We start from the raw sequence: 23,043 nt of genomic DNA, 5'->3' as shown, positions 1-23,043 counted from the left end.
CACTAATCATCTTTGGTGTGAATAATGTCCATGTTGTCCCAGTAAAATAAATGATGTATCATCCCAGCATCGAGCGTAATAATGCCCTTACTGGTGTTGGTGAACCTACCGGTCTCTGCAGAACAACAGCCTGAATGAATGAAGTGTGCACATGTGCCTTCTGGCAAACAAACCAGCAAGTTTCTGAGTATCAGAAACACATTATCTGTTTGGTTAAACATGCTAGTTATCATCTGTTAAAAGGTTATAGTTTCTCCTAAATCAGTGTTATGCCAGCATCAGCTGAGATGAAGTCACCACACTGACATGCCACAAGGTAGCAGCAATACGATAGCCAGGTCCTGGTGCTCATATCAACCTGCTTTAGGGTTGATAACTACTCACAGAATCATCGAGGTTGGAAAAGCCCTTGAAGATCCTCCAGTCCAACCATTAACCTCACACTGACCGTTCTCAACTCCACCAGAACCCCCAGCACTGTGGGATCGTCCTTATTTGCATCCAGATAACGAAGGGGCAAGATAATCTGTACAGCTCTGTAAAACACTCTTCTTGTGAAGGTACCAGAATCACTGTTGCCTCTTCCAGGTTGGTGTCCCAGTGGGGTTCTTCCACATTAGACTGTCCTTTCTCGTTGGCCTGGTCTAGAACTGCTGGTCCTCATGCACAACCCCGAAGCAACTGGAGCTGTAATACATGTCTCCACCCTGTGCCCTCCCCTGCAGGAGCCACCCCTGCCTGCCAGTGACCTGAAATTGCTGCTGAAATGCTCTTCGTCACATCGCTGAGTCTTTTCTCAGCCCCTCTGCAAGAGCAGGAACATCGTTAAGTCAGACTCAGCAGTGCTGGATCATCTGCGGGCTGGCGTTGTGTCAGGCAGGTACAAGCAAGGAGCACTGGCCCTGAAGTTCCTCAGCCAAGTGCGCTGGCAAGCATGGAGCTGGAGGGCACCCCGGGAGAAAGGAGCGGGTTTTGCCCCGGCACAGGCCCTAGCGTGGCTTCAGCTGGTGACACTGTGACAACAGGGACGTCTGTTCCCATCAGTGTTAGCGCTAAGCTTGCAAAACGAGTGAGACAGGGGCAGGAGAATGATCCCTGTCCGTGTCTGCGGGCTGAGCATTCAGGTGATATTCTTGGGAAAAATAATAATTTCACGTACACAGCATCCTGGAGGTAGCGTCCCACAGCGTGCTCGTACCCACAGTGTTTAGGCTGCTGTGGGAGAGGGAGGTTGTGATGGTAGCAGGAGATAGTCCAGGGTTATTGGGGTCTGGCCTAAGCTATTGTTGGTGTGATGACCTGGTGTAGCGTCCTCAGCGTCGTGCTCCCGGATGTGGGCGCAGTCGTTGGCTCATGAGGGTTTGGGAGCTGGTATGTGCTTCCACCCAAAACCCAACGGCCCTCCTCGAGCAGATGCCAGTTCAGGCGACGGACAGATGCTGGAGCGGGTGAGTCGGCGGAGGAAGGGAAAGCGTCACGTTTTGAGTCACGGTTTCTGTGAGAGGTGTCGTGTATTTGCACATGTACGTATTGAGCAAAATACAGGGTTGCAACCTTAAGTTTAATCAAAACCTTGTGTATGGAGTTACCTGCCTGTGGTTAGGTAACAGGTAGCCTTGCTTCCCAAATAGCGGCAAGGGAGAGGAAGTATCTTTTATTAAATCAGCTGTCGTAACAGGAAAGAGAATATGTTCGGGGGGCACAACCTTGCTTCTGCCACTTCAAACCATCCCAGCATTTGTCTTTCTGGGAGAAATGGGTGGCACTGCTGACAGGCAGGGCTGGCACTTACTGTAGGTAACTTCAGTCGTGACTGTTCTTTGGAGGAACCTTCCTGGTCTCTCCTGAGACCCAGAGCTAAGAGCAGGTAACGTTAGTGTGCTGTTATCAAAATGTATTGACATAGTTCACAGAATCCCAGAATCATCTGGGTTGGGAAAGCCCTTGAAGCTCCTCCAGTCCAACCATGAACCTCACCCTGACCGTTCCCAACTCCACCAGATCCCTCAGCGCTGGCTCAACCCGACTCTTCAACCCCTCCAGGGATGGGGACTCCCCCCCTGCCCTGGGCAGCCCATTCCAACGCCCAACAACCCCTTCTGCAAAGAAATACTTCCTAAGAGCCAGTCTGACCCTGCCCTGGCGCAGCTTGAGGCCATTCCCTCTTGGCCTGGCGCTGGTTCCTTGGCTCAAGAGACTCATCCCCCCTCTCTGCACCCTCCTGTCAGGGAGTTGCAGAGGGCCATGAGGTCTCCCCTCAGCCTCCTCTTCTCCAGACTAAACCCCCCCAGTTCCCTCAGCCGCTCCCCATCAGACCTGTGCTCCAGACCCTGCACCAGCTCCGTTGCCCTTCTCTGGACACGCTCGAGTCATTCAGTGGCCTTTTTGCAGTGAAGGGCCCAAAACTGAACCCACTCATCGAGGTGGGGCCTCCCCAGTGCCAAGCCCAGGGGTCAGATCCCTTCCCTGTCCCTGCTGGCCACGCTAGTGCTGATACAATGATGATAGTCCTTCCAGGAATATGATGTGAGAAAAACAGGTCCAGCCTCTGTTGCTTTGACTCCTTCCTGGTACGTTATAATAGAGAGATTTGTGTTTACATGGTGGTTCATGGGAGTCTCCCACCAAACTTCCAGACAGCTGTTAATGAAAATGCTACACAGGAGAAAGCAAGAATTACGTTAAATCAGATTCCTAATCGATGTCTTTCTCACCTGGAGGGAAGTGCTAAGCAAAAAAGTGTTAATAGTGTGTGTGTTGTTGGGAACAAACAGTTCTAATGACTTTTAATGACTTGTACTTCCTGAACTGCTATACGAGAAATTAAATAAAGTTCCCAGCGAAAGGATCAATCTCACCTCACTGCTTTTTCCAGTTGACACCTTATGTGAGAAGAGTGAAGGGACTATCGTGCCAGCTGGCGTGGTTTTATTTTGACAGTTTTATGCAACTATGTTTCATCAGCCACTATTTATGGTTTATGGTGGGGTTTTTCAGTGAACAAACTGAACTAGGGTTCCCCATGGATTTGGGTGCCATTCCTTTGTTACAATCCCTCTGTTTAACTTCAGGCAAATCTCTCGTATGATGTCAAGGTCTTGCTGCAGTGTCTGCTGCCTGTGATGCCAGCCTGCTGGGCACCTAGAAATGCTTTGTGTTAACCTTTACCTACAAAACTCTCTGTTTTCCTTTAAATCTCTCCTTAAAGTTCCATCAGCATGCCTGTAAAATAATAATAATCATAGTAATAGTAGTAATACCAATAATAATAATAATCAGAGACTGTGGTCAACCACTCTGCAGTGTAGTGCGATGCGATGTCAGTATGATTTTTCAGTTTCATATATCTAATATATATAATATATCCTTGGTTTGTGGCTACCTTCATGTGTTGGTCCAGTCTTAGTTGTAATTCTTTGTAATTCTCTTTGCACAAAGAAACACAGCCTGGACTGTCAGTGGGGTTCCTAAGCAGTGTCAAAAAGACTAATAATATCTGTTCTAAAATCTTACTAGTTTAGAAATTCTCAGGTTATAGGGCAAAGCACAGTCTTAACGTTAGCTAATATATAGCTGCTCAGTTTGTAGCTATGTAAATACAATAGCTACAGTTGTAGAAAAAATAATAAAAAAGACTGATGGATATCAAGCAATTATCCCCATTAATTTCATCCCTAATTAAAAAATAGCTTAATTCCAGGCATTATTGTATGATCATTAAACAGATACTGACAGCTATTACAGTGCTAATCAGTGCACCTGAAAAATACTGTCTTTTTTCTGTTATCTGTGATATACACACTGGTTCTCACACAGAGAGCATTGAATAAAGGTAGGAAATGTTCTGGGTTACACTTTTGGCATGAAACACTTTTCACTTCTCCTTGAAGTCCTCACCTGGCTCAGGACCCTTCAGATCCTCCTTGACTGCCTTTCCTGATGGCCAGTGAAATTTTTCAGCTTTTGGAATTTCCGTTGTCAGCCTTCGACTTCAGACTCATCGATCCCAGATCTGACTGACAGAGCATTCTTTTTTTTTTTTTTCTTTTTTTTCTTTTGTTTTTTCTTAATTGGCTGCTGTGACAGCCCTTAACCCTCAAGTATAGATTGCTTTTCCTGAGCTTTGCATTTTCTGAGTCTCAGTACCCTGATGGAAGCCAATAAATAATGTTGCTTTGCTGCACGTCAGCAGTCTTGGATAGGAGAACAGTTTAGAGGGGAAGGCAGTTTGGTAAAATTTGTTTACTGTTGCTTTTTTGCAAAGGTCCCTTTACAGGGTGATTGTCCAGCACAGCAGAAAGTCTCAAGATTTAGTTAATGATTTTATTTATTGAGGTTTTACACTTCTGAGGTCTCAGAATTGTCCTGGTTTTGTTCTGGACCTTTGTCAACCAAGTCTGAAAGAAGACAAGCAAGTAATTAGACCTAGGCTTAATTGTGCTTTTCTTCAGAAGGCGTAATGATTGATTTTCCTACTTAGGAAAACTGTTGACACAAACCAGCAGTGACTATTTCTTATTTCTTATTTTTAGACAAGATTACTCTCATAGTTAGACAGGACTACTGAGAATAGATGTGAGTTACATCTGAATCTCACAGGTTTCACTACAGGTAGGAGACAGTAAAGAGTAAATACTAGCAATAGAGAAAAGTCAAGATCTTTGTTGATTTTATTAGAATTATGGCAATTACCCATAAAAGCTTGTTGACATGTTTAGGAAGATGATGGGGAATTCTAAGAACAGAATTTAATCCATCCTGGGTTAGACTAAAAAGCTGCTTAGTCCAATGTCTTGTTTCCAGTGGTAGCTGGAAGTGGACACTTAGAGAAGGAGTTGGTCGTGACAGAGGAGACACAGGTAATAGTCATACATAAATATGTTTTGAAAAAATAAAGGAAGATAAGCAAGTGCTAGGGCTGGAAAGCTCAAACTCATGACGCCTTCTATAAAGACTGTTTAAGGTATTTTAGCTTCAGAATTAACTTTATGACATTTATGTAAAAAAAAAAGCCACATGGGTGAGTAAATTGTTTAAAATGACTCCTAAGTGGTGGCATAGCTGCGTTGTTCTATCAAGTCTGTGTTCCTTCCTTCCCAAATTTGTGCTGAATGCAGAGGACTCTCATGACCCCCACAATTCTCTACTATTTATTTTGTGTTCAGACGATAACATCTGCCACTGCAACACGACGCTTCGGTACCTGATGAGGATCTGAATAAATTAAACCCAGGCAGACCGCGATAACAGAAGTACCCAAAGCTGTGATTTGTCTTCTGCGTATCCCCAGCCAGAGGAGCACCCCCATCGTTAGGTGCTTCTCCCCAGAACAATTGTCAGGACGAGTCCTTGCCCTGGCCTTGAGCCTACAATGCTGTTACTTCCTCAATTATTTCTAGGTCGTTAGATAGAGAGGGGTGGTCATGACTGAACGCGTTAGCACCTACTTCAGTGCTCACCAGCAATGTACTAAGTAAAATGAGTGGTTTAGTTTTGCAAAGGACCCTGTCGTGTTCTTCAAGCCACTAGAAGTTTATGGAATATACACCTTGGACCTCACGTGGGAGTGGGAATAAGGATTGCCGATGTCTTGATTTATGCTCTCTGGCATAGGCTGATCTCTGACCTCCCAGCTGCTTGGCTAATGTCACTTTTTGTAAGCATCGTGAAAAAAGAGAATTTAAAGAGTTTGATTTCTCAGCTACGGCTGCCACGTGTGTCCCAGCTCCCAGGTATCTGAAAGATTTCTCTTATTTCACCACTTACTTTTAGGTGCTTTTCTTCCCAAGAGCACGCTAGCCTGATTGAATACACCTTAAATGCCAGATAAGCTAAACCTGAAAAATTTAACCTAACAAAATACAAGAGGTTTTGAAAAGAAGTTGTAAGTTGTAAGCTGTTCTTGACATAGTCGAAATCCCGTAGTTGTTTTAATCTCAGCTACACTGTGGGTGGGAGAGGAGTTACTGCTGAGTGCATATTCTGAGTTTCTCTGCCAGCGATGGTTTGGGGATTTCTCCTGTCTCAGGTGTCTGGATAGTTACGTTTTCTGGTGAGATTATTGAGGCAGAAAAATCTCCTCAGTAGCTGATTCAAAAATATTTGTCTTTTCTTTCTGTTGTGTTGATAGGCTGTAGCAGATGCCAACTATCATGAGCATCTCAGAAGGGGAATCTCCTTTTAAACTAGAAGTTTTGGTAAAATAAGGCTGACCTGCCCTGGAAGTCCCAGGCTCAGAAAAGCAACTTTATTACTCCAGGGGTATTGTGTACGTGGTTACCGCATCCTCCTGCTTTCACAAACAGAACGATTTTTCTGTCACCGTTGCCATCTTGACAGAGTTACAGTTTTTTGAAAAGATATTACCTGAAAATGTATAAATGGCCTCAGGAAATTCTCTGGACTGGGAAAGGCTTTATTGTACATAATAAAGAAGATGGAATTGTGCTATTAGAAATCTTTTACCCAGATGTTTGTATTTAATTTTTTTCTTTGCCTTCATCACTGTTAGCAAGGATTTAGCTGGAAAACCGAGGACACTGGTATTTACAGAACTGGAATGAACTTGTGGAAATGTCTCATAACAACACTAAAACCAGGCTGCAAATGGTGACTTACATCCACTTTCTTATTAGAAGAGTCGTATAAAGGCAATATTGCAATAAAATAAAGAATTACCCTTCCCTCAGAATCGTAGACCCACATAGGTGAGCTTCTGTGGGGTGATGGAAAACGTGCCCTCGCGTACAGTTTGTTGCTTAAAAGGAATCGCCTCTGCGAGCAGCTTTATCCCCTCCACGGAAACACAAGAGCGTGCGATTAAATTCACTTTACCCTAAAATGATTAGGAATACTGGGGTGGTGTTTGTTGTGTCTGAGAGCACAGCTTAAGGAAACCGTTTGTCCCTCGCAAAGGAAAAAACCCAGCTAATGCACACAGAAACTGCGAGACAAGGGTTTGTGGCTGAAAAATACAGTTTTGGTTGCAAAAGCAGCTTCTTGTAGCTGTTTCTCTCACAGCTGCATGTATAATTTTACGGGGTGGCAGGAGAATGCAAAGCTGGTAAGTGAATCTTTAGGGACAAAGGAGAGTTTTGCGGTGTAGATGTGGACAGAGCATTCCTCGCCTTCGGTCAAGAAGAAGTAAGTAGGGAGATAAAGGGGCAGAGGGAAAGGGCTGTTAATTAACTGCTCCTTACCACGGGCTGTATTTGTGTGTTCACCAGCAAAATTAATGGCTTCCAGACGCACCGTGCTGTGGCACGTCTGTCGGCTTCCCAGCGCATCATAATCCTATTTCTGCTTTTTTGTCCAGTAAGAAGTTCCTTTTCCAAAGGAGCACATTCAGTAAATATCTTATGACCAAATCATTTTGTGGTATAATGTTATATTTAGAGCAACATTAACATTAAAACATGCAGCATAATTATTTCTGGGCAAATCCGTCCTGAGCAAGGAGTGAGAACTGAAGTGCTTTTGCACTCGCATCCTTCGTGGAGGAGGAATGCGGTAAGATGTACAGGGAATAGATTTTTTTTGTGATTTGATATGTTTGACATCCAGGTGATTTTTTTTTTTAATGGTTGTTTGATTCTCTGGATTACTGGGCTCTGGAAATCGTTGGCTGAAACAAGGTGAAGAGTTGTAAGGCGATGCCCAGTGGTGGCACACGGGCCAGAGGAGCAGGGCGAGGGCAGGGGAACGTCAGGGAAGGGCAAAGCTGTGAACGCCGTGGGGTCAAACACCTCCTGCTCCGTTGTACTGGGGAAAACTGAAGTTTGCAGGAATTAATTTCGGTATTACCTGCGGTAAATCTTACTGAAAGAGAATGCTGAGATGACAGCAAATACAAACCTGTGAAGGTTTTATTCCGTGTTCCAAGGAAGCGTGCAGGGGAGCGTGGCGCTGCCCTCCGCTATGAGCCGCACGAGTCCTGCGCTGTCTGATGTGCAAATGGAGCTTTTATCTGTGCACAGGCAGCCCTGCACATCTCTGCAAGTCTCGTTTTAAAGGATGATGGATGTATTTGGATATCACTGGAGGGTAAACGCAGGCAAATATTGATTCTGTGATAGCAGCTGCTGTAGTTCTTCTCTCCCAGGGGCTTGAATTCTCCGGCAGAGCTGTCTGGGGACGTCCCGTGTCCGCCCCTCGTGTCCTCCCACTCCTTGCACAGCCACGAGCACCAAAGCCTGGGTGGCCACGGCAGGGAGGCACTGGGAAACTTTCAGGGTTTAAAAATGCAAATAATGGAGCATCAGTCCATGGTTGTATTTTATAGGGCAGTAAGGAACACAGGGCTATATCAATTTGGTTTTCCCAGCTAACTTTAACTTACTAAACTAAAACCCAAACAGATGGAGTATGTGGTTGTTGTATAAATGCTTGTTATAATAAATCTTTGCTTAATTTCTTTAAACATTTCAAATAATTGCCCTAATTAGACTGGTTCCTACATTTGCTTGAACTACTAGACAATGCCAGAGGTCAGTTACGTGATCACAAATGTTATTTTTACCTTCAATTTAGTGTAACACATGAATTGTGAAAAATAATTAGACAAGAGTAGACGAAGCTCTTCAAGTATCTGTGCAAAAAAATTTCTGGTGCTGCTCTTTGACCTGATGTTGTGACTGAGCACAGTGATGTCCTTTTCCCTGGGGTTGGTTTTGTTTCCTTTTTGTTTTTTTAAATCACTAACTGGAATAAATATTTCTATTTCAGTCCTCCTCGGCCTCTGACTAACATGAATGACACCATGGTGACCCACATGTCCTCTGGAGCACCTACACCAACCAAAAGGTCAGCACGCCTTGCAATATTGGTGTTTATTACTGCGAGAGGTAAAAAAATACAGAGCGTGGATTTTGTATCACTAGGACTCTTCTGATGTATTTCAGATAACATTGCCACTTCAGAGGGCATATGCAGCGTTCATAATATTGTTTGCAGGGCTTCATGTTGTTCTCTCTGAAGAGTGATTTTCTTTTATTGGAATAGATGTTATTACATGAGTGCGACTGAAGAAATATCTAAAGAGCGCTAAAGAGATTTTTGTTTTTCTTTTTAAATAGAGCATTACTGCATTACTATCCAAGCTGTTCTGAGAAAGGCTGGTCGTCTTGTATCATAGGCTCTTACAAAGGAGAGTTGCTGTGCTGCTGGAGACATGGCACATAACAAGTACCCTGCGTTGCCATTGCTCACGCCTGTCCTCCACGCCAAAGACAGTGGTCAAAGTTCTCTGGAGTTGCCCATGTCCACTAGAGACCTTTAGGTTTGAGTTGAATTTGGGTTTACATTTACTTAGTGTTATATATCTGGAAGAAAAGGATCTGGGGGTTCTCATTGACAAGCAGCTGAACAGGAGCCAGCAGTGTTCCCAGGTGGCCAAGAAAGCCAACGGCATCCTGGCTTGTGTTAGAAATAGTGTGACCAGCAGAAGCAGGGAGGTGATAGTCCCCCTGTGCTCTGCACTGGTGAGGCCACACCTGGAGGGTTGTGTCCAGTTTTGGGCACCTCAATCCGAGAGAGATCTCGAGGGGCTGGAGCGAGTGCAGAGGAGGGCAACGAAGCTGGGGAAGGGCCTGGAGAATAAATCCTGTGAGGAGCGATGGAAGGAGCTGGGACTGTTCAGTGTGAGGAGGAGAAGGCTGAGGGGAGACCTCATCACTCTCTACAGCTCCCTGAAAGGACATTGTAGAGAGGTTGGTGCTGGTCTCTTCTCCCAGGGAATTAGTGACAGAACAAGAGGGAACGGCTTTAAACTGCAACAGGGGAGGTTCAGACTGGACATGAGGAGAAAATTTTTCAGAGAAAGAGTGGTCAGAGAGTGGAATAGGCTGCCCAGGGAGGGGGTGGAGTCCCCATCCCTGGGTGTGTTTAAGGGCCGTTTGGATGAGCTGTTGGGGGATGTGGTGTAGGGGAGAACTTTGTAGAGTCGGGCTGAGGGTTGGACTCGATGATCCCAAGGGGCTTTTCCAACCTGAATGATTCTGGGATTCTGTGATATGTAAATTATTGTATGGATGTATGTATGTAAACATGCAAAAAACTAGCTGAATCATGTATTTGTGCTTTTCTTTCTTGTGAAGATATGTTAGGATGCATAGCAAGGTGGTTTGCTGGAGACTTCACTTGTCCAAACCTGTGAAGGAATAAACGTTCCCTGCAGGGAATGAGAAACTGAACTGTCACTATTTTAGTGACAAGGTGGTACTCAAGGGCCAAGCCAGATCCCTCAGCTTCAGCAGCAGCCCTTCAGACAGAACTAAGCAAAGATCCACGTACTTTCATTCTACTTTTCTTGACAAAATAAGTCAGTTATGTGTGCAGGTTTGAACGGGCTATGTTAAAAGTATTTCAAGATCTCTCTGTAAATCATCCCATGTAGTGTCCACAAACACTACACAACGTGCAGTACACTGTGTGACTTCAGATATGGGATGTGCTGGAGTCCCCATCACTGAAGGGTTTCGAGTTGCAGTTGGGCAAGGTGTTAGATAATCTTATCTAGGGTCCCTTTCCCGTGAAAGGTTGGACCAGATGATCTTGTGAGGTCGCTTCCAACCCGGGCTGTTCTACAATTCTATGAAATACACCTTTTGCTGAATTAGAAGTGAAGAGGCTGAGAGAGCAGATGACTCCCAAAGCCAGTGCTTTACAGAGGATTCATGAAGGCAGTCCTTAAGCAACATGACCCATAACATCTTCTCACTTATTGGGTTGCAAGCAACCTTGTGGGCAAGGTCTTTTCATTGTCTCTGCTTTTAACCTCTGTTTGGGGTCCAAGTTTGTTCACTGTAGTGCAGACAACAGTCGTCTTCAAATCTATGTCAGAGCAGATCCTGCTTTAGGCACGTGTGTCCTCTGTGTGCAGCTTGAAACCTCCTGAGTAGCAACGTCTGCCAGGTTCTCCTGCAGCCTCTTCATCCTCTTGCGTAAAAGGTCTTACAGAATGGGATGGTACAACCCTCTGTTGGTTGTGACTCCGGAGCAACTGTTAATGTGGGTAGTGATCACCTAGTTCCTTAGTTTCTACTTCTTTGTTTAACCCCCTTTACCCATTTTCTTCATCCAAACTGGTTAATTCACATTTAAAAAATCTCTTAATTCTACACTCATCAGGACCGTCTCACCTGTCTGGTAGGGAGCGCTTCCTGATGCCATCCTGTCATGTGGGTAATATTTTTAATTATTTTCATAATTACCATCCTGGCTCACCAGCGTTTCACCTCTTTCCAGTATGTGATGAGTTTCTGTGCTGGTCAGTGGGCGTGATAGGTGCCTTTTTGTCTCATGGGCTGACATAGTCCCAGGAACCATTCATTCCTCTGCGCCTTTCCATTCAGAGATTTCTTTCTTTCTCAGATTGTGTCTACTGTGTTATCTAGAAAAATCATGGCTGATCTGGAAGATAAGAACAGTGAAACTTGAGTCAGGATTATCCACAGCAAGTACCTTGTGTTTCTTGCCTTGCCAAATACCAGGAGACAGACTCATGCAAAAATAAGCTCCGACGGAGGAGGTGAAGCAATCCTCCCCAGATACACTTTTCAGTTGCCCATTTAGTTCAAGCACACAGGAACAAATTCTTTATTACTAAAAGAGCAAAGGAGAAGATACCAGTATTGGCTTTATTGCCAAGCACCAGTATTGATCCTAAAGTACTTTTTACCTAAGGACATTTTTTTTTCATGTCAACATCTAGAAACTCATTCAGGATACATCTTTCACATTATCTGCCAGCTGTGCTTTTGTTCCTTTGTGGGCAGGGTCTAGCCTACATATTCCCTTCATCTGAGAAGGGGGATGCCACAGCAAATGCTAGGAAAATACCAAATCAAGCACTAATCCAAAATAAAGAGGAGGGCTGGCTATTACCACCTGAGCCTTCTACTCGTTTTCTTGGCCACACAGACCTTATGCTACACTGCTGAGATAAAGAATAGTGGAACAGCATTTTTATACGCGATAATGAAGGGAAACAAAATCAACAGCTTAGGGTAAGTAGGTATTAGCAGGGAAAGTAGTGTTGAAGGTAAACACTAATTAGATTATGATGAAAGCTCTACATTGACAGCGGTTTAAGGGTACAAGAATTCATGCTGATACTGTCTCCTGTCACCCGTGATGACACGTAGCAGATGCTTAGGTAAGATTATAAGCAGTAAGTCATCAAGTCAAGTCAGGAAGCCAAATTTTTCTCTTGGTTTTTGCACTGGCTCCCGTCTTGCAGCACTCCATTCATCAGTTTACTTCCTGATTTGCAGAATATCTAGAGGCCACTGGTTCATAAATCCAGCATCCACAAGTGAGTTCTACAATTCAATTATGACCCGTTTAAGAAAACTCTTCTGTTTTTATTGTAACATTCACCTGTTCACCTTCTTCATGCTATTGAAGGCTGTTCATACCCCACCCACTTCTAGCCTAAGAGTCCTTGTCTGCTTAATTGTTCCTTGCACAGAAGGTAATCTGTAACTCAGACCATGCTTGTTGTCCTTATCAGTACTCTTCTCCTTTCAGTGTTTCTTTTTGATGTGGGATGGCCAGAATTGCACCTAATAGTCAAATCTGAGCCCACTTTGATGTTCCAGTTCTATATTCTTCTGCCTGTGTGAGTTGCAGGGATCTGCATACCTCTTGTGAGCAGGAACTGTCCCAAAGGCACACAACTAAAGAAATCTTTCTCTTCTCTGAGCTGGGCAAGGATGTGCATAGATCTGGATTTGATCACAAGAATCCCAGAAATACTGGATATAGAAACTGCAATGATCAAGGGAAACATAAATAGCTTTTCCACAGTGCTACCCAGATTTGTATTTTGACTAATGAGGACGTGATGCAATCAGCAACAGCTTTAGAATCAGCAACACCCTTTGCCTTAGAGCATTTTTGTATTTATAAAGGAGCAAGGACTCTGTTGCTGTCTGTCGTCCAAGACAAGATCAGGTAGACCAAAGATAATTCAGAAATAAAGACATTGAGAATTCAGACCTGTTTGGACACATGACATGTCATCTGCCTCTGCGCACCCCGAAATTGTCAACTACCAGGACTTGCTTAAAAAGTTCATCTTGAGAATCAGTTATTTGCTAACTCAGGTCTCATACATCTGTAGAAGGGAGCTGAGGGAGAGCATAAAAAAGGACCAGATGGTAACAAAAATGCCAAGATAGGCTACTTCAGCCTTTGGGGACAATCGTTGGTCACAGTTACTAATGAACAATGTACCAGTTGATGGCAAGCAGCTTGGATTTTGAAAAACATGCAAGTAAGTAAAGATGACTTCCCATTTAAAACCACAGAACTTTTCTGTACTCTGACCCATAAGCCATGCCCTCAGTGATTCAAAGGCTACACTGAGGTAACTCGGGATGAAGACCCCTATAGCACATATACCTTACCTCCCCAGCAAAGGGTAAGAAAAGAAGCTGGAATAAACATGGAATAAACACCAAAGAAACAACCTGATTCCGCAGAATGTTCTTTGTGTCATCCTTTATCTACGGTTTGCTCTTCCTGAGAGGCGAGACATTCGCAGAAGTGTGGAATGACACTAGACCAGGCCAGAACCAGTCCTTAGAAAGCCAGCAATCATCTTACTTTCAAGCATCATCTTTAGTCAGGCATCATGAGAGCTCACAGGCAGCACATACATGGTAGATGTCATCATCTGTGATCACCATACCCGTATGAGTACCCACCTCCTGCCAAGGTCCTGGCTCATCCCTCTTCAAGGATCCCACTTCCAGACTGCTGTTAGAAAAGGTTACTTCATCTAGCAGCTTCTGAAAGAGTTCATGGGAGGAGGCTTCTTCTCTCTATCCTTGCTTTTTCCAACTGAGGAATGGGGTATTTATCTTTTCCCGGACCCAGGGGGAACGGACAGGCTGCCTCAGGTTCAGGTAGTAACGTTTGCCTCCATCATTCCAGCTCCTCAGGCTCTTGCAGAACGTTTCCTTCTCCATAACCATGCAACAAGCCCCTGGGGATATACCTGAGGCTCGCAGTGGGACCCAAACACATCTCCCAAAAGGTGTTGTCATTCCGACTCCGCTCAGTGCCTTTGTTCTTTGCATCTGGTTGTAGTGGCTACGTACACCTGCCCGAGTCTAATCAAGGTCGGTTTGTTTTTAATCACACGATAATGAGAAATGCGAGTCTTCATCAGAGCTCCTGTTTGTTCAGCTGAGGTTCTACAAGGAGCGATCAGCGAAAGCCATTCCAGATTGCAGCTGTTTCCGTCTCTGGGAGGCTTCCCTGCTGGCATGACGGGGTTGAACTACACCGAAAAGTACTTGTAAAGAAGCGTAGATTATCTTAATCAGGCCGTGTCTACACAAACCAAAGAAATGCTGCTTTCCAGGTTTTACTTGATACTGCTAAAACCTTGGCTCAGGTCAAGTAGACATATTTCAAAATAATATGGGAACACTGCAAAATTAATGAAAAGAGAGCTGTAGAAGTGTCTAAAAGCTGGGAACGTGGTGCTAAAGGAGCATTAGCTGTTTAGTTTATTAAGGAGGGTAGAGATGTGGTTTGATTGCTAGGCTGCACACATTTATATATGGAAATATATATGGAAATACGTCCAGTGGCAGTGGGTTCTTAGCCTTGCACAGAAGGGCATTTCAAGGTCCATAACTCCTGCGTAAGCTCTGCATGCGGCCAGTCAGACTGGATGGGTGCAGGATCTCTGGATTTAGGGGTAAGCACAAAAGCTAAAATACTTGGCTCTTGCCTCGGCTTGAAAGAAGCTCTGTATTTGTCTCAGCACAGGCCCATCCATATAAGGTGTAATATTTCCGAGTATTTTGAGCGTTTCAGTCTGAACCACCGTATTGTTGAAGCATTATTAGTTCATCTATCATCTAGTTTGTCAGGGGCACAGATGCACTTGTCTGTCTCGTCTTTGTAGCCTCCATTTCTTTAAACCTGGAAGATGTACAGGTGTCAGCAGTTAATAATAGAGTGAGGTAAGGCAGGAGAAACGGGTTTTTCCCCCTTTGAAAATTTCTTATATTTCTATTTTGTCAGTTCACATATGTCTGATTACAGTGTTTTCCCCAAGATTTATTACAGTTACTGTTGCTCTAGGTTAATCCATGATGTAAAAGATCATCACTGACTAAAATTAAGGGCCTCGTTTCCCTAGCTGGAGGCACTGTCACATCTTGGCAGCATGAAATAAAGATAGCAGGGTGGCTGAGGTTGCTTTGTGTGAGCTGAGTGGGGTTCGGAGCCGCATTTTAATGTGCCGAAGCTGTTCAAACTGGCCACTTTTCAGCGGTGTGGCTTCTTTCTGAAAGCCGAATTTGTCCCTAAAATTGACTGTGTTTTATATACCTGGAATAAATGATGGATGGAAACGTTAGAAGGTACATGTTTGCTTGTGTGTGGATGGAAAATTCATTCTGAAAACAGGAAGGATATGGCTCAACCTGTCTTTGAATGTCCTTAGTGCTGAAAAAAGATGAAATGGCATCAGCAAAGCACAATGGCATTTGCTATAAATATGTTTTATTTCTGTGATAGTAATATTATAGTATGAACAAAAGGTAGGATCCTGCCTAAATCCTTGCCATTCTGAAGAGCATTTTACACTTGTTTATATCTTCATCAAACTTTCCTCCTTCATGCTAATATATTCCATCTTGCACCAGTGGACTAATCCAAGAGCAAGGTTTTTTGGTTTGCTTTGCTTTCTTTCCCCAAAAGATGGAGCAAATATGGATCAATTTATTTGAAGGCCAAGTTGGAACGAATAGTAAGTGGACACTTGCTCATGATTTTGTTGGAAAAAGAGAACTGCTGCTGCAAGTTTTTAACTGCATCTACATACTATGAGGAAGTTGCTGTTCATGGGGCTGCCTATAGATATAGATGTAGATATAGATATAGATGTAGATGTAGATATAGATGTAGATATAGATGTAGATATAGATGTAGATGTAGATGTAGATGTAGATATAGATGTAGATATAGATATAGATGTAGATATAGATGTAGATGTAGATATAGCAGTCTGGCTAGATATAGCCATCTACAGCTAAACAGAACTTCAGTGGAAGCCCATACTGATTAATGTATACAATTTGAAAAGCCTTTTTTGTGTGCTTCCTAATCATGTTTTTAACAAGGGAAGGAATTTGGTCATAATTGTGAATTGCACTAAATTATTTGTGAAAACTGGCCTCATTGCAGTTTTAATCTGCTGGTCGCAGATGCACACACGGAGGGTGTGGGTCTCTCCAGGAGGCATCCACTTCACCCCCGGGCTTCTCTGCGACCAGAGCTACTGCAGAGCTTGGCTGTGTGCCACAGCTCCTCCATACTGACCTCCACCAAAAAAGTAAAGCCAACATGCGTCCGGAAAATCTGTTACCACTTGTGGAAGAGAGGCTGAAATTAGTAACTCTTGCTGTGGGAGAATGAGAGACTTCTTTAACTTGTGCTTGACAGCTCTGGCCTCGAGAAACCGAGGCATGGATGTGGCTCCTGGAGGCAGAGTAGGCAGCCCTCAGTCCAGGGTCTACCTGGGGAGGAAAGGCTGTGGGCAGCAGGGCGAGGGGAGGATTCTCCCCCTCTGCGCTCTCGGGAGACTCCCCTGCAGTGCTGGGTCCAGCTCTGGGGGCACCAACAGCAGAAGGACACGGACCTGCTCGAGCGGGGCCAGAGGAGGCCACGAAGATGCTCAGGGGGGCTGGAGCACCCCCCTGTGAGGACAGGCTGAGAGAGTTGGGGGGTTCAGCTGGAGAAGAGAAGGCTCCGGGGAGACCTTAGAGCGGCCTCCCAGGACTGAAAGGGGCTACAGGAAAGGGGGGAGGGACTCTTGATCAGGGGGGAGGGATAGGACAAGGGGGAACGGTTTTAAACTGAAAGAGGGAAGATCTGTCTTAGATGTAAGGCAGAAATTCTTCCCAGTGAGGGGGGTGAGGCCCTGACACAGGTTGCCCAGAGAAGCTGTGGCTGCCCCCTCCCTGGAAGGGTTCAAGGCCAGGTTGGACGGGGCTTTGGGCAACCTGGGCTAGTGGAAGGTGTCCCTGCCCGGGGCAGGGGGGTGGGACTGGATGGGCTTTAAGGTCCCTTCCAGCCCAAACCATCCTGTGATTCTGTGGTTGTGATTGTTGTGACAGTTGCATCCAGTCGTTGCACAAGGACTGCCAAAAGGCAGGAGGGGGCCCAGCTGCCCTGCGGAGCTTCTCGCTCTCCCAGGACACGGTGAGCACCAGCATCCAGCAGCTGGGCAGGATGGAAACCTCTTTCTGTGATTCCCTGCTGTTAAAAACATGAAAATAACCTCCCTTTGGCAACTGTTTCGTTAGAAATAAGACTGAGCTGAAAGAACAGGATTTTAATGCCTGAGCTCACTTTTTTGTGAACTAAAAAGTGAAAAACAAACCAACCAAAGGAGCCCTCATGAACACTCTCTTCAGTCCACGCACATCGCTCAGAGGAACTTCTATCGTTTCCAGCCTCCTCCTCCTCCTCTGTTTTCAGTGGGAAAATATCCAGAGGGGCAATGAACTCTTCAGATCCCACCATTTCAATAACTATATTTTGCACGAGGCAGGAGCTTTCTGTCGTCTCTAAAATGCTGTAGACAGAATGAGGTCAGAAAAAGTTTTTTCTAGTAAGCAGGGAGTTCTGGGAACAGAAGTGTAGCTGTGGCCACGCTCAGCTGTGGAATTTTTTCACATTTACATATGTAACATTACAATTTTGATATTTTTCATCCTGCAAAATGTAAGTTTCCAAAGGAAAAAAGCAGATGGGTTCAATGGCATGTTTACATTTGTTAGTGTTGCATCAGATCTGGGAGACAGATGTTCTGCACTTTATTGAGACATTTACAAAGGGGAAATTTTAATGCAACCTTGCCTATAATTGTTACCTATGATACAACCAACCCCAGTATTTCTCTGATCTTTACAACCAATGAGCCTTTCTAAATAAATGGAGACAATTTTGTCTCTTCTGGAGGACTGAGCCAAGCCCATTAAACGTTATTTCTTTTAGCTAATTTATTTTAAATTACTTCAGGAATAGATTCTTTTTTTTCTTTCTGTTGTGGTCACTGTGCACTATTCTTTCAGTAATTCTGTTCCCAAGGACAACCTGTCCCCAATTAGGTTAATGACATGGCTTTCCCTATTTAAATACCCTTCACATCACTTGTTTTCCCAGCAGCCGTGGTCAGTCTGTAGGCTGTGCAGCATCTTTTACATTGCAGATCCATGTTAGAGTTTAAATGCATTGTATTTTGGTCTTGTTAGTGTTTATAGTATGTGAAAAGATGGATGGATCATTCTCTGTTTTTTTCCTAAAAGGCTTGTGTACGTCTCTGTTACCGTTATGGGTCCTATAAATGTGCAAGAGTGACAATCACCAAAACTGCTCCGTTGTCTAGGGCTGGGCTGGCTGCAGCAGGCTCCCTGCATGGTTTATGTGGACAAATAAACTGTTCTGGGGTGTGACGGAGCAGAGCTGATTCAGAATCACCTCCAGATGAGAACAGTCTAGCAACGCCTGTTCTCTTTCCCGTAGACCATAAAGGGAGTGCAGATAACTGGCTCATATTAAGAAGCCTCCAGTAATGTGTGTTCAGGGAGGCAAAATTTTCTCCCATGGTCTGAGAAGGGTCTCTAAACTAGAAGTGCTCTTCAACAACCTAGCCTACAAAAGCAGTTATCATACTTGCTACCTGTAATACAACAAAATATTGCATTCTTTTTTTCTGATTTCTACAGCTAAGGAGCCTGGAGACTATAGACATTGCATTTGGTCAGAGGAAACATGTTCTTACAGCCTAAAAAGAAAATTATCTGCAGCTTAAGAATGGAAGTTGAAAAGAATGTGATGTCACCTGCCTAGACAATATTCCAAAGCCTTCTTTTTTTCCTATCTGAGAGGTTTTATTTCCACTAACTCTAACTTGGATGTTTTCTCAGTCTTCTGCCCCTCATGTCACTGGTTATCTGCTCTTCCTAGTCCCTCAGACTCCTCCTGCCTGTATTTGTGTTTGTCCTTGTGTAACTTTGCTGTCTCCAGTCCCTTTGATTACCCCTGAGTTCTGTCCCTCCCTGGGTTTGCCAATGTACGCACAACTTTCCAGCTTTTTGATCAGACCTCCAGAAACTTTCCTCTGCCTTCAGCTCTGCATTGATGTTTTTCATATCTGTGTCATTGATGCTGTCCCTTGGGGGTTTTTTTAAGTTCTGTAACCCAGAGTGATTTTTATTTGCTTAGCTAGCTTAATTTATCTTCTGACAATTTCCAATGTGCCTTTTTTCTCCTTTGTTCCCATGTCCACATCCATCTCTCTGACATTTATTTCCAGCTGCCCAGTCACCAATTCCACCTGAAAGGGACTGAAACTGTTCTTGTCCGCTCTGCCATTTTTCTTTGACACAGGTGGAGTATATTTGTTTTCTTATATTCTGCTTCTTAGACCTGTGTGACCTCAAGAGATCCAAGATCCATTTTAGCCGTAGTTTCAGCCACAAGAAGGTTCTGGGGAAGAGAGTTCAATAGCAGGAGCCTGGGTGGATTGTGGCATCTGGCACTGTCTGGATTGTAGCTGGGGTGGTCCGGCGTGTTTGCACCATAATACCTGATATATCCCCACATAATACCAAAATAGGCTTTGTTTCTAGAAAAGGGATAAAAATATCTCTTTGCTTAGAGACAAGGAAGATCCCAGCTCACACGTAACCTTGCTCAGTGAAGATGTGACAGTACTTTACAACAAGATGAAAGAGAAAGGGACAGCAAGGAGGAAGGAAGGGTGAGGACAAGGGTCAGCAAAACAAACCAGCCTAATGATTTCAAACAGAAAAATCTGTGTTTCAGGACTTATTATTTAAGCTGATATCTTGATGCCTTTAGGTATTTGTTTTTAACCTGTGGTTTAAGATCCTCTGGGTGTAATTGTGAGTCTGTGGGATGTGGGTTAGGAGGAAGGTGCATTAGGTGAGAGGGTGGGAGAGTTTGATGGGGAGGAAAAAACAGTCAGAAAGCATCTGCAAGGGGAATAGTGGGGACATTTACACACCGCTCTTAAGTGGCTATAAGATTCAAGATCAAGAGGAAAATATGTGAATAAAATAGAAAAGAAATCCTGGTTTGAGAAGCTAGGTGTGAAAGATGTTTCTCTCTTGCTGTTGGCAGGGGTGTGCAGGGTGTGCAGACCCGTCCTGCATCAGCCAGTGCCTCACGGGGCTGCGGCTGGCACGGGGAGATGCAGGAACAGCTCTGCTGAACCCTGGCGCTGCTTTGATGGTATCGTCTACGCTAGCTCTGTTCTGAAAGCTTGCTCTGCCTTTACAGCACTTCTCACATCAGCTGCTTTCACCTCTTCTGGAGTTTTTCCCTTTCTCCAGTAGAGCTGCTTCAGTTTATCTTAGATGCTGCCGCTGAAGTAACATTTCTCATTCGTTCCAGTTGTTCCTCCCCCGGGTCCATGATGGGTTTTCCAATGACTTTGTTGCAGTCCAACTGCTGTGACAGGATTGTTGGGCACAGCAGAGCCGGAAGGGAAGGGAGTGGGGAGCCAGCCTGTCCCGCAGCAGCACCCTGCGGGTCCTCTCAGGATTTGGCTTTGCTCTCTATCACCTTTCTCACCACATTCAAACACTTAGTTTCTCCTTCAGTTCTTTTTCACTCCATTTTGCCTACACTTTTTTTTTTTCTTTCCCTAGCTACCTGATCTGTCTGCTCTGAGATTTGTCAGCCTAGTTCACCCCAATGCTCATATTACAAAGTCACAAACACTGTGACTTGTTGAGGTTGGAAGGGGCCTCTTGAGATCATCTTGTCCACCCCTGCTCAAGCAGGGCCAGCCAGAGGAGGTTGCCCAGGACCATGTCTAGTTGGGTTTTTAATATCTCTGCAGGCTCTCTGGGCAACCTGTGCCAGTGTTTGATAGTAAAAAAATAGTAAAAAAAAAATGGGGCGTTTGTATTTGGGTGGAATTTCTGATTTTGTGCCCGTGGCACCACTGGCAGAGCCGGGCTCCCTCTTCACTCCCTCCCTGCGGGTGTCTATAGACAGGGTTTCACCCCCCTGAGCCTTCCCTGCTCCGGGCTGAGCAGTCCCAGCTCCCTCAGCCTCTCCCCACAGCAGAGATGCCCCAGTCCTTCAGCGCCTCGGTGGCCCCTCGCTGGGCTCTCTCCAGTCTGTCCCTGTCCCCCGGCACTGGGGAGCGCTGGGCCCAGCCCTCCCGGGGTGGGAGCAGAGGGCAAGGCCCATCCCCTCCCTCGACCTGCTGGTGACACGGCGATGCTGAGACTTTCATTTCTGTTCAAGTTGTCTGTTTTTATGTTTCCACATGTTCTTCCATGTGTTTGGTACAAATTTCCTGATTAAGACGTTGATTTTTTTCAAAGTAACTGAACAGCAGCGTACACACTCAAATGGTTTTTATCACTGCTGTCCTCTCGCAGCCACTTTGCTGGCTCTTCATCCCTCCCTGTCCTCTATCTGCTTTAAATCCAAGTGTTACAAGATCATGGTTTTATCCTGTATTCCCTGCTTTAATGATGCCCATCCCCTGTGCTGCTGCTCTTGGACTGCATTACATTTCCCTGTATAATAATAATGTGTGATTTTCAGCCTAGTTATAGGCCCCATCATCTTTCCTGCATGTGATAGCTGGAGGAAGGGGTCTGAAGAAATGAAAAGGTTGTTTAGAGTGTTCAAGGAATGTGGTGGCTTCCCCACGACTTTAAATCTTTAAGCCAGATTGCATCACTGTCTGAACAGAGTGCTGCAGGTCGGTCAGAGGCATGGCTTTGATTCAGAAATTACTGTGCTAAATTTCATTGTCTGTATTATGCAGAGAATGGTGGTAATTATCCTTTTTGACCTTAACATCTATTTAAATCAATCATGGGGGAAAGTAATGCGACAGAAAACAAGAGACCCCTCGAGATTATATCCTGGCAGCTCTTTCAAATGCTCTTTCCCGTCTCAGTAGCCAGAGCAGCAGCATGCAATTTTGTAAAGATTTACAAAGTTCTGAGCCAGAATAATAGAAATTTGCAGGGGTTTCTTGCTGTAAATTACAGGATTTAAAATAAATTGTCTGTTTTACTTGGCTTTCCTGGTAGATTTTCAGAACAGAAATTAAGTTAAGACACCAAAAACATCATTTAAATACCTTAGTAATTTATTGAGTTGCTCATAAAGCTGCAGAGCCAAGTCTTAGTGTGTAAAATTCGGGGCAGGAGCCAACAAACCCTTCAAAGCCCGTCCTCACTGACGTGCACTTCTGTGTTCGAGCCCCAGGCATGACTGAGCACCCAGACCCAAACCTTCACCCATCACCCCTGAGAGAAGCAGGACGTGGAGGAGCCTCCTGCAGCTCTGTGCAGATTCCCCTGACCTCGTTTTTCTCTTCCCACTTAATATTGGTTCCCTTCTTCCCCCAGGAGGAGCATGGTTAACATTATTTCTTGCTGTCTTTTGACTATTGCTTTGCACGGTGTAACCTGGTTTTGCGTATGGTGTGGGGAACATACTACAAAATTACATTTTAATGCTGCTTTGAAGAATTCAGTCCCAGCATGTGGCTAGCTGCGGGGAGAGGAGGTATTTTGTCCTTGATACCATCTTCTGAAAACGAAAAGATTCTGTGGTTATAGCATAGTTCTGAGTTTCTCTACCAGGGATATCTTCATTTTTTTAAAAAGCAGGACAAAATGAGCCCTCAGCAGTGTGTTTGACCACTGTCCAAATTCAGGCCACGTTAAGGGCCAGGTGTGATTCTGGGAGACGTCTGAAAACTTTCTTGGAAGATGTAGATATGACTCAAGGTGCAGGATAAAGAGAAAGTAACTTTGTAAAGGTGTTTTTTCAACAGTGAACTTTCCCAGACTTCAGGTTTTCAAGGTGGTTTCAGAGAGGTGAAAATACAGCTGTGGCTGCATCTGCAGCAGAAGCACCCCAAAATGTCCCTGTCCCCAGCAGCCAGCACCGCTGCCTGTCGGCCTTTTTCTGTACAGGCAAGGAACTGAGCCACTTATATTTTACTCATAA

The 23,043-nt window shown here is 44.6% G+C and overlaps 1 protein-coding gene across 14 annotated transcripts in view; it reads left to right on the top strand.

Moving 5' to 3' along the window:
- The window catches only part of DTNB (dystrobrevin beta), a 218,168-nt gene that overhangs the window by 96,855 nt on the left and 98,270 nt on the right, over positions 1 to 23,043 (top strand). For all 14 annotated transcript variants that reach the window (XR_012627973.1, XR_012627974.1, XM_074861192.1 and 11 more), the window contains one exon: positions 8,725 to 8,802. Coding sequence is in view for 12 of the 14 variants with exons in the window: in XM_074861192.1 (XP_074717293.1) it covers positions 8,725 to 8,802 (78 nt within the window). In the remaining 2 variants the exon portion in view is untranslated. The remainder of the gene's footprint in view (positions 1 to 8,724; positions 8,803 to 23,043) is intronic.

The sequence above is a fragment of the Strix uralensis genome, chromosome 3 (genome assembly GCF_047716275.1).
Source record: "Strix uralensis isolate ZFMK-TIS-50842 chromosome 3, bStrUra1, whole genome shotgun sequence".
NCBI lineage: Eukaryota > Metazoa > Chordata > Aves > Strigiformes > Strigidae > Strix > Strix uralensis.
This window is presented reverse-complemented; position numbering and strand designations above follow the sequence as displayed.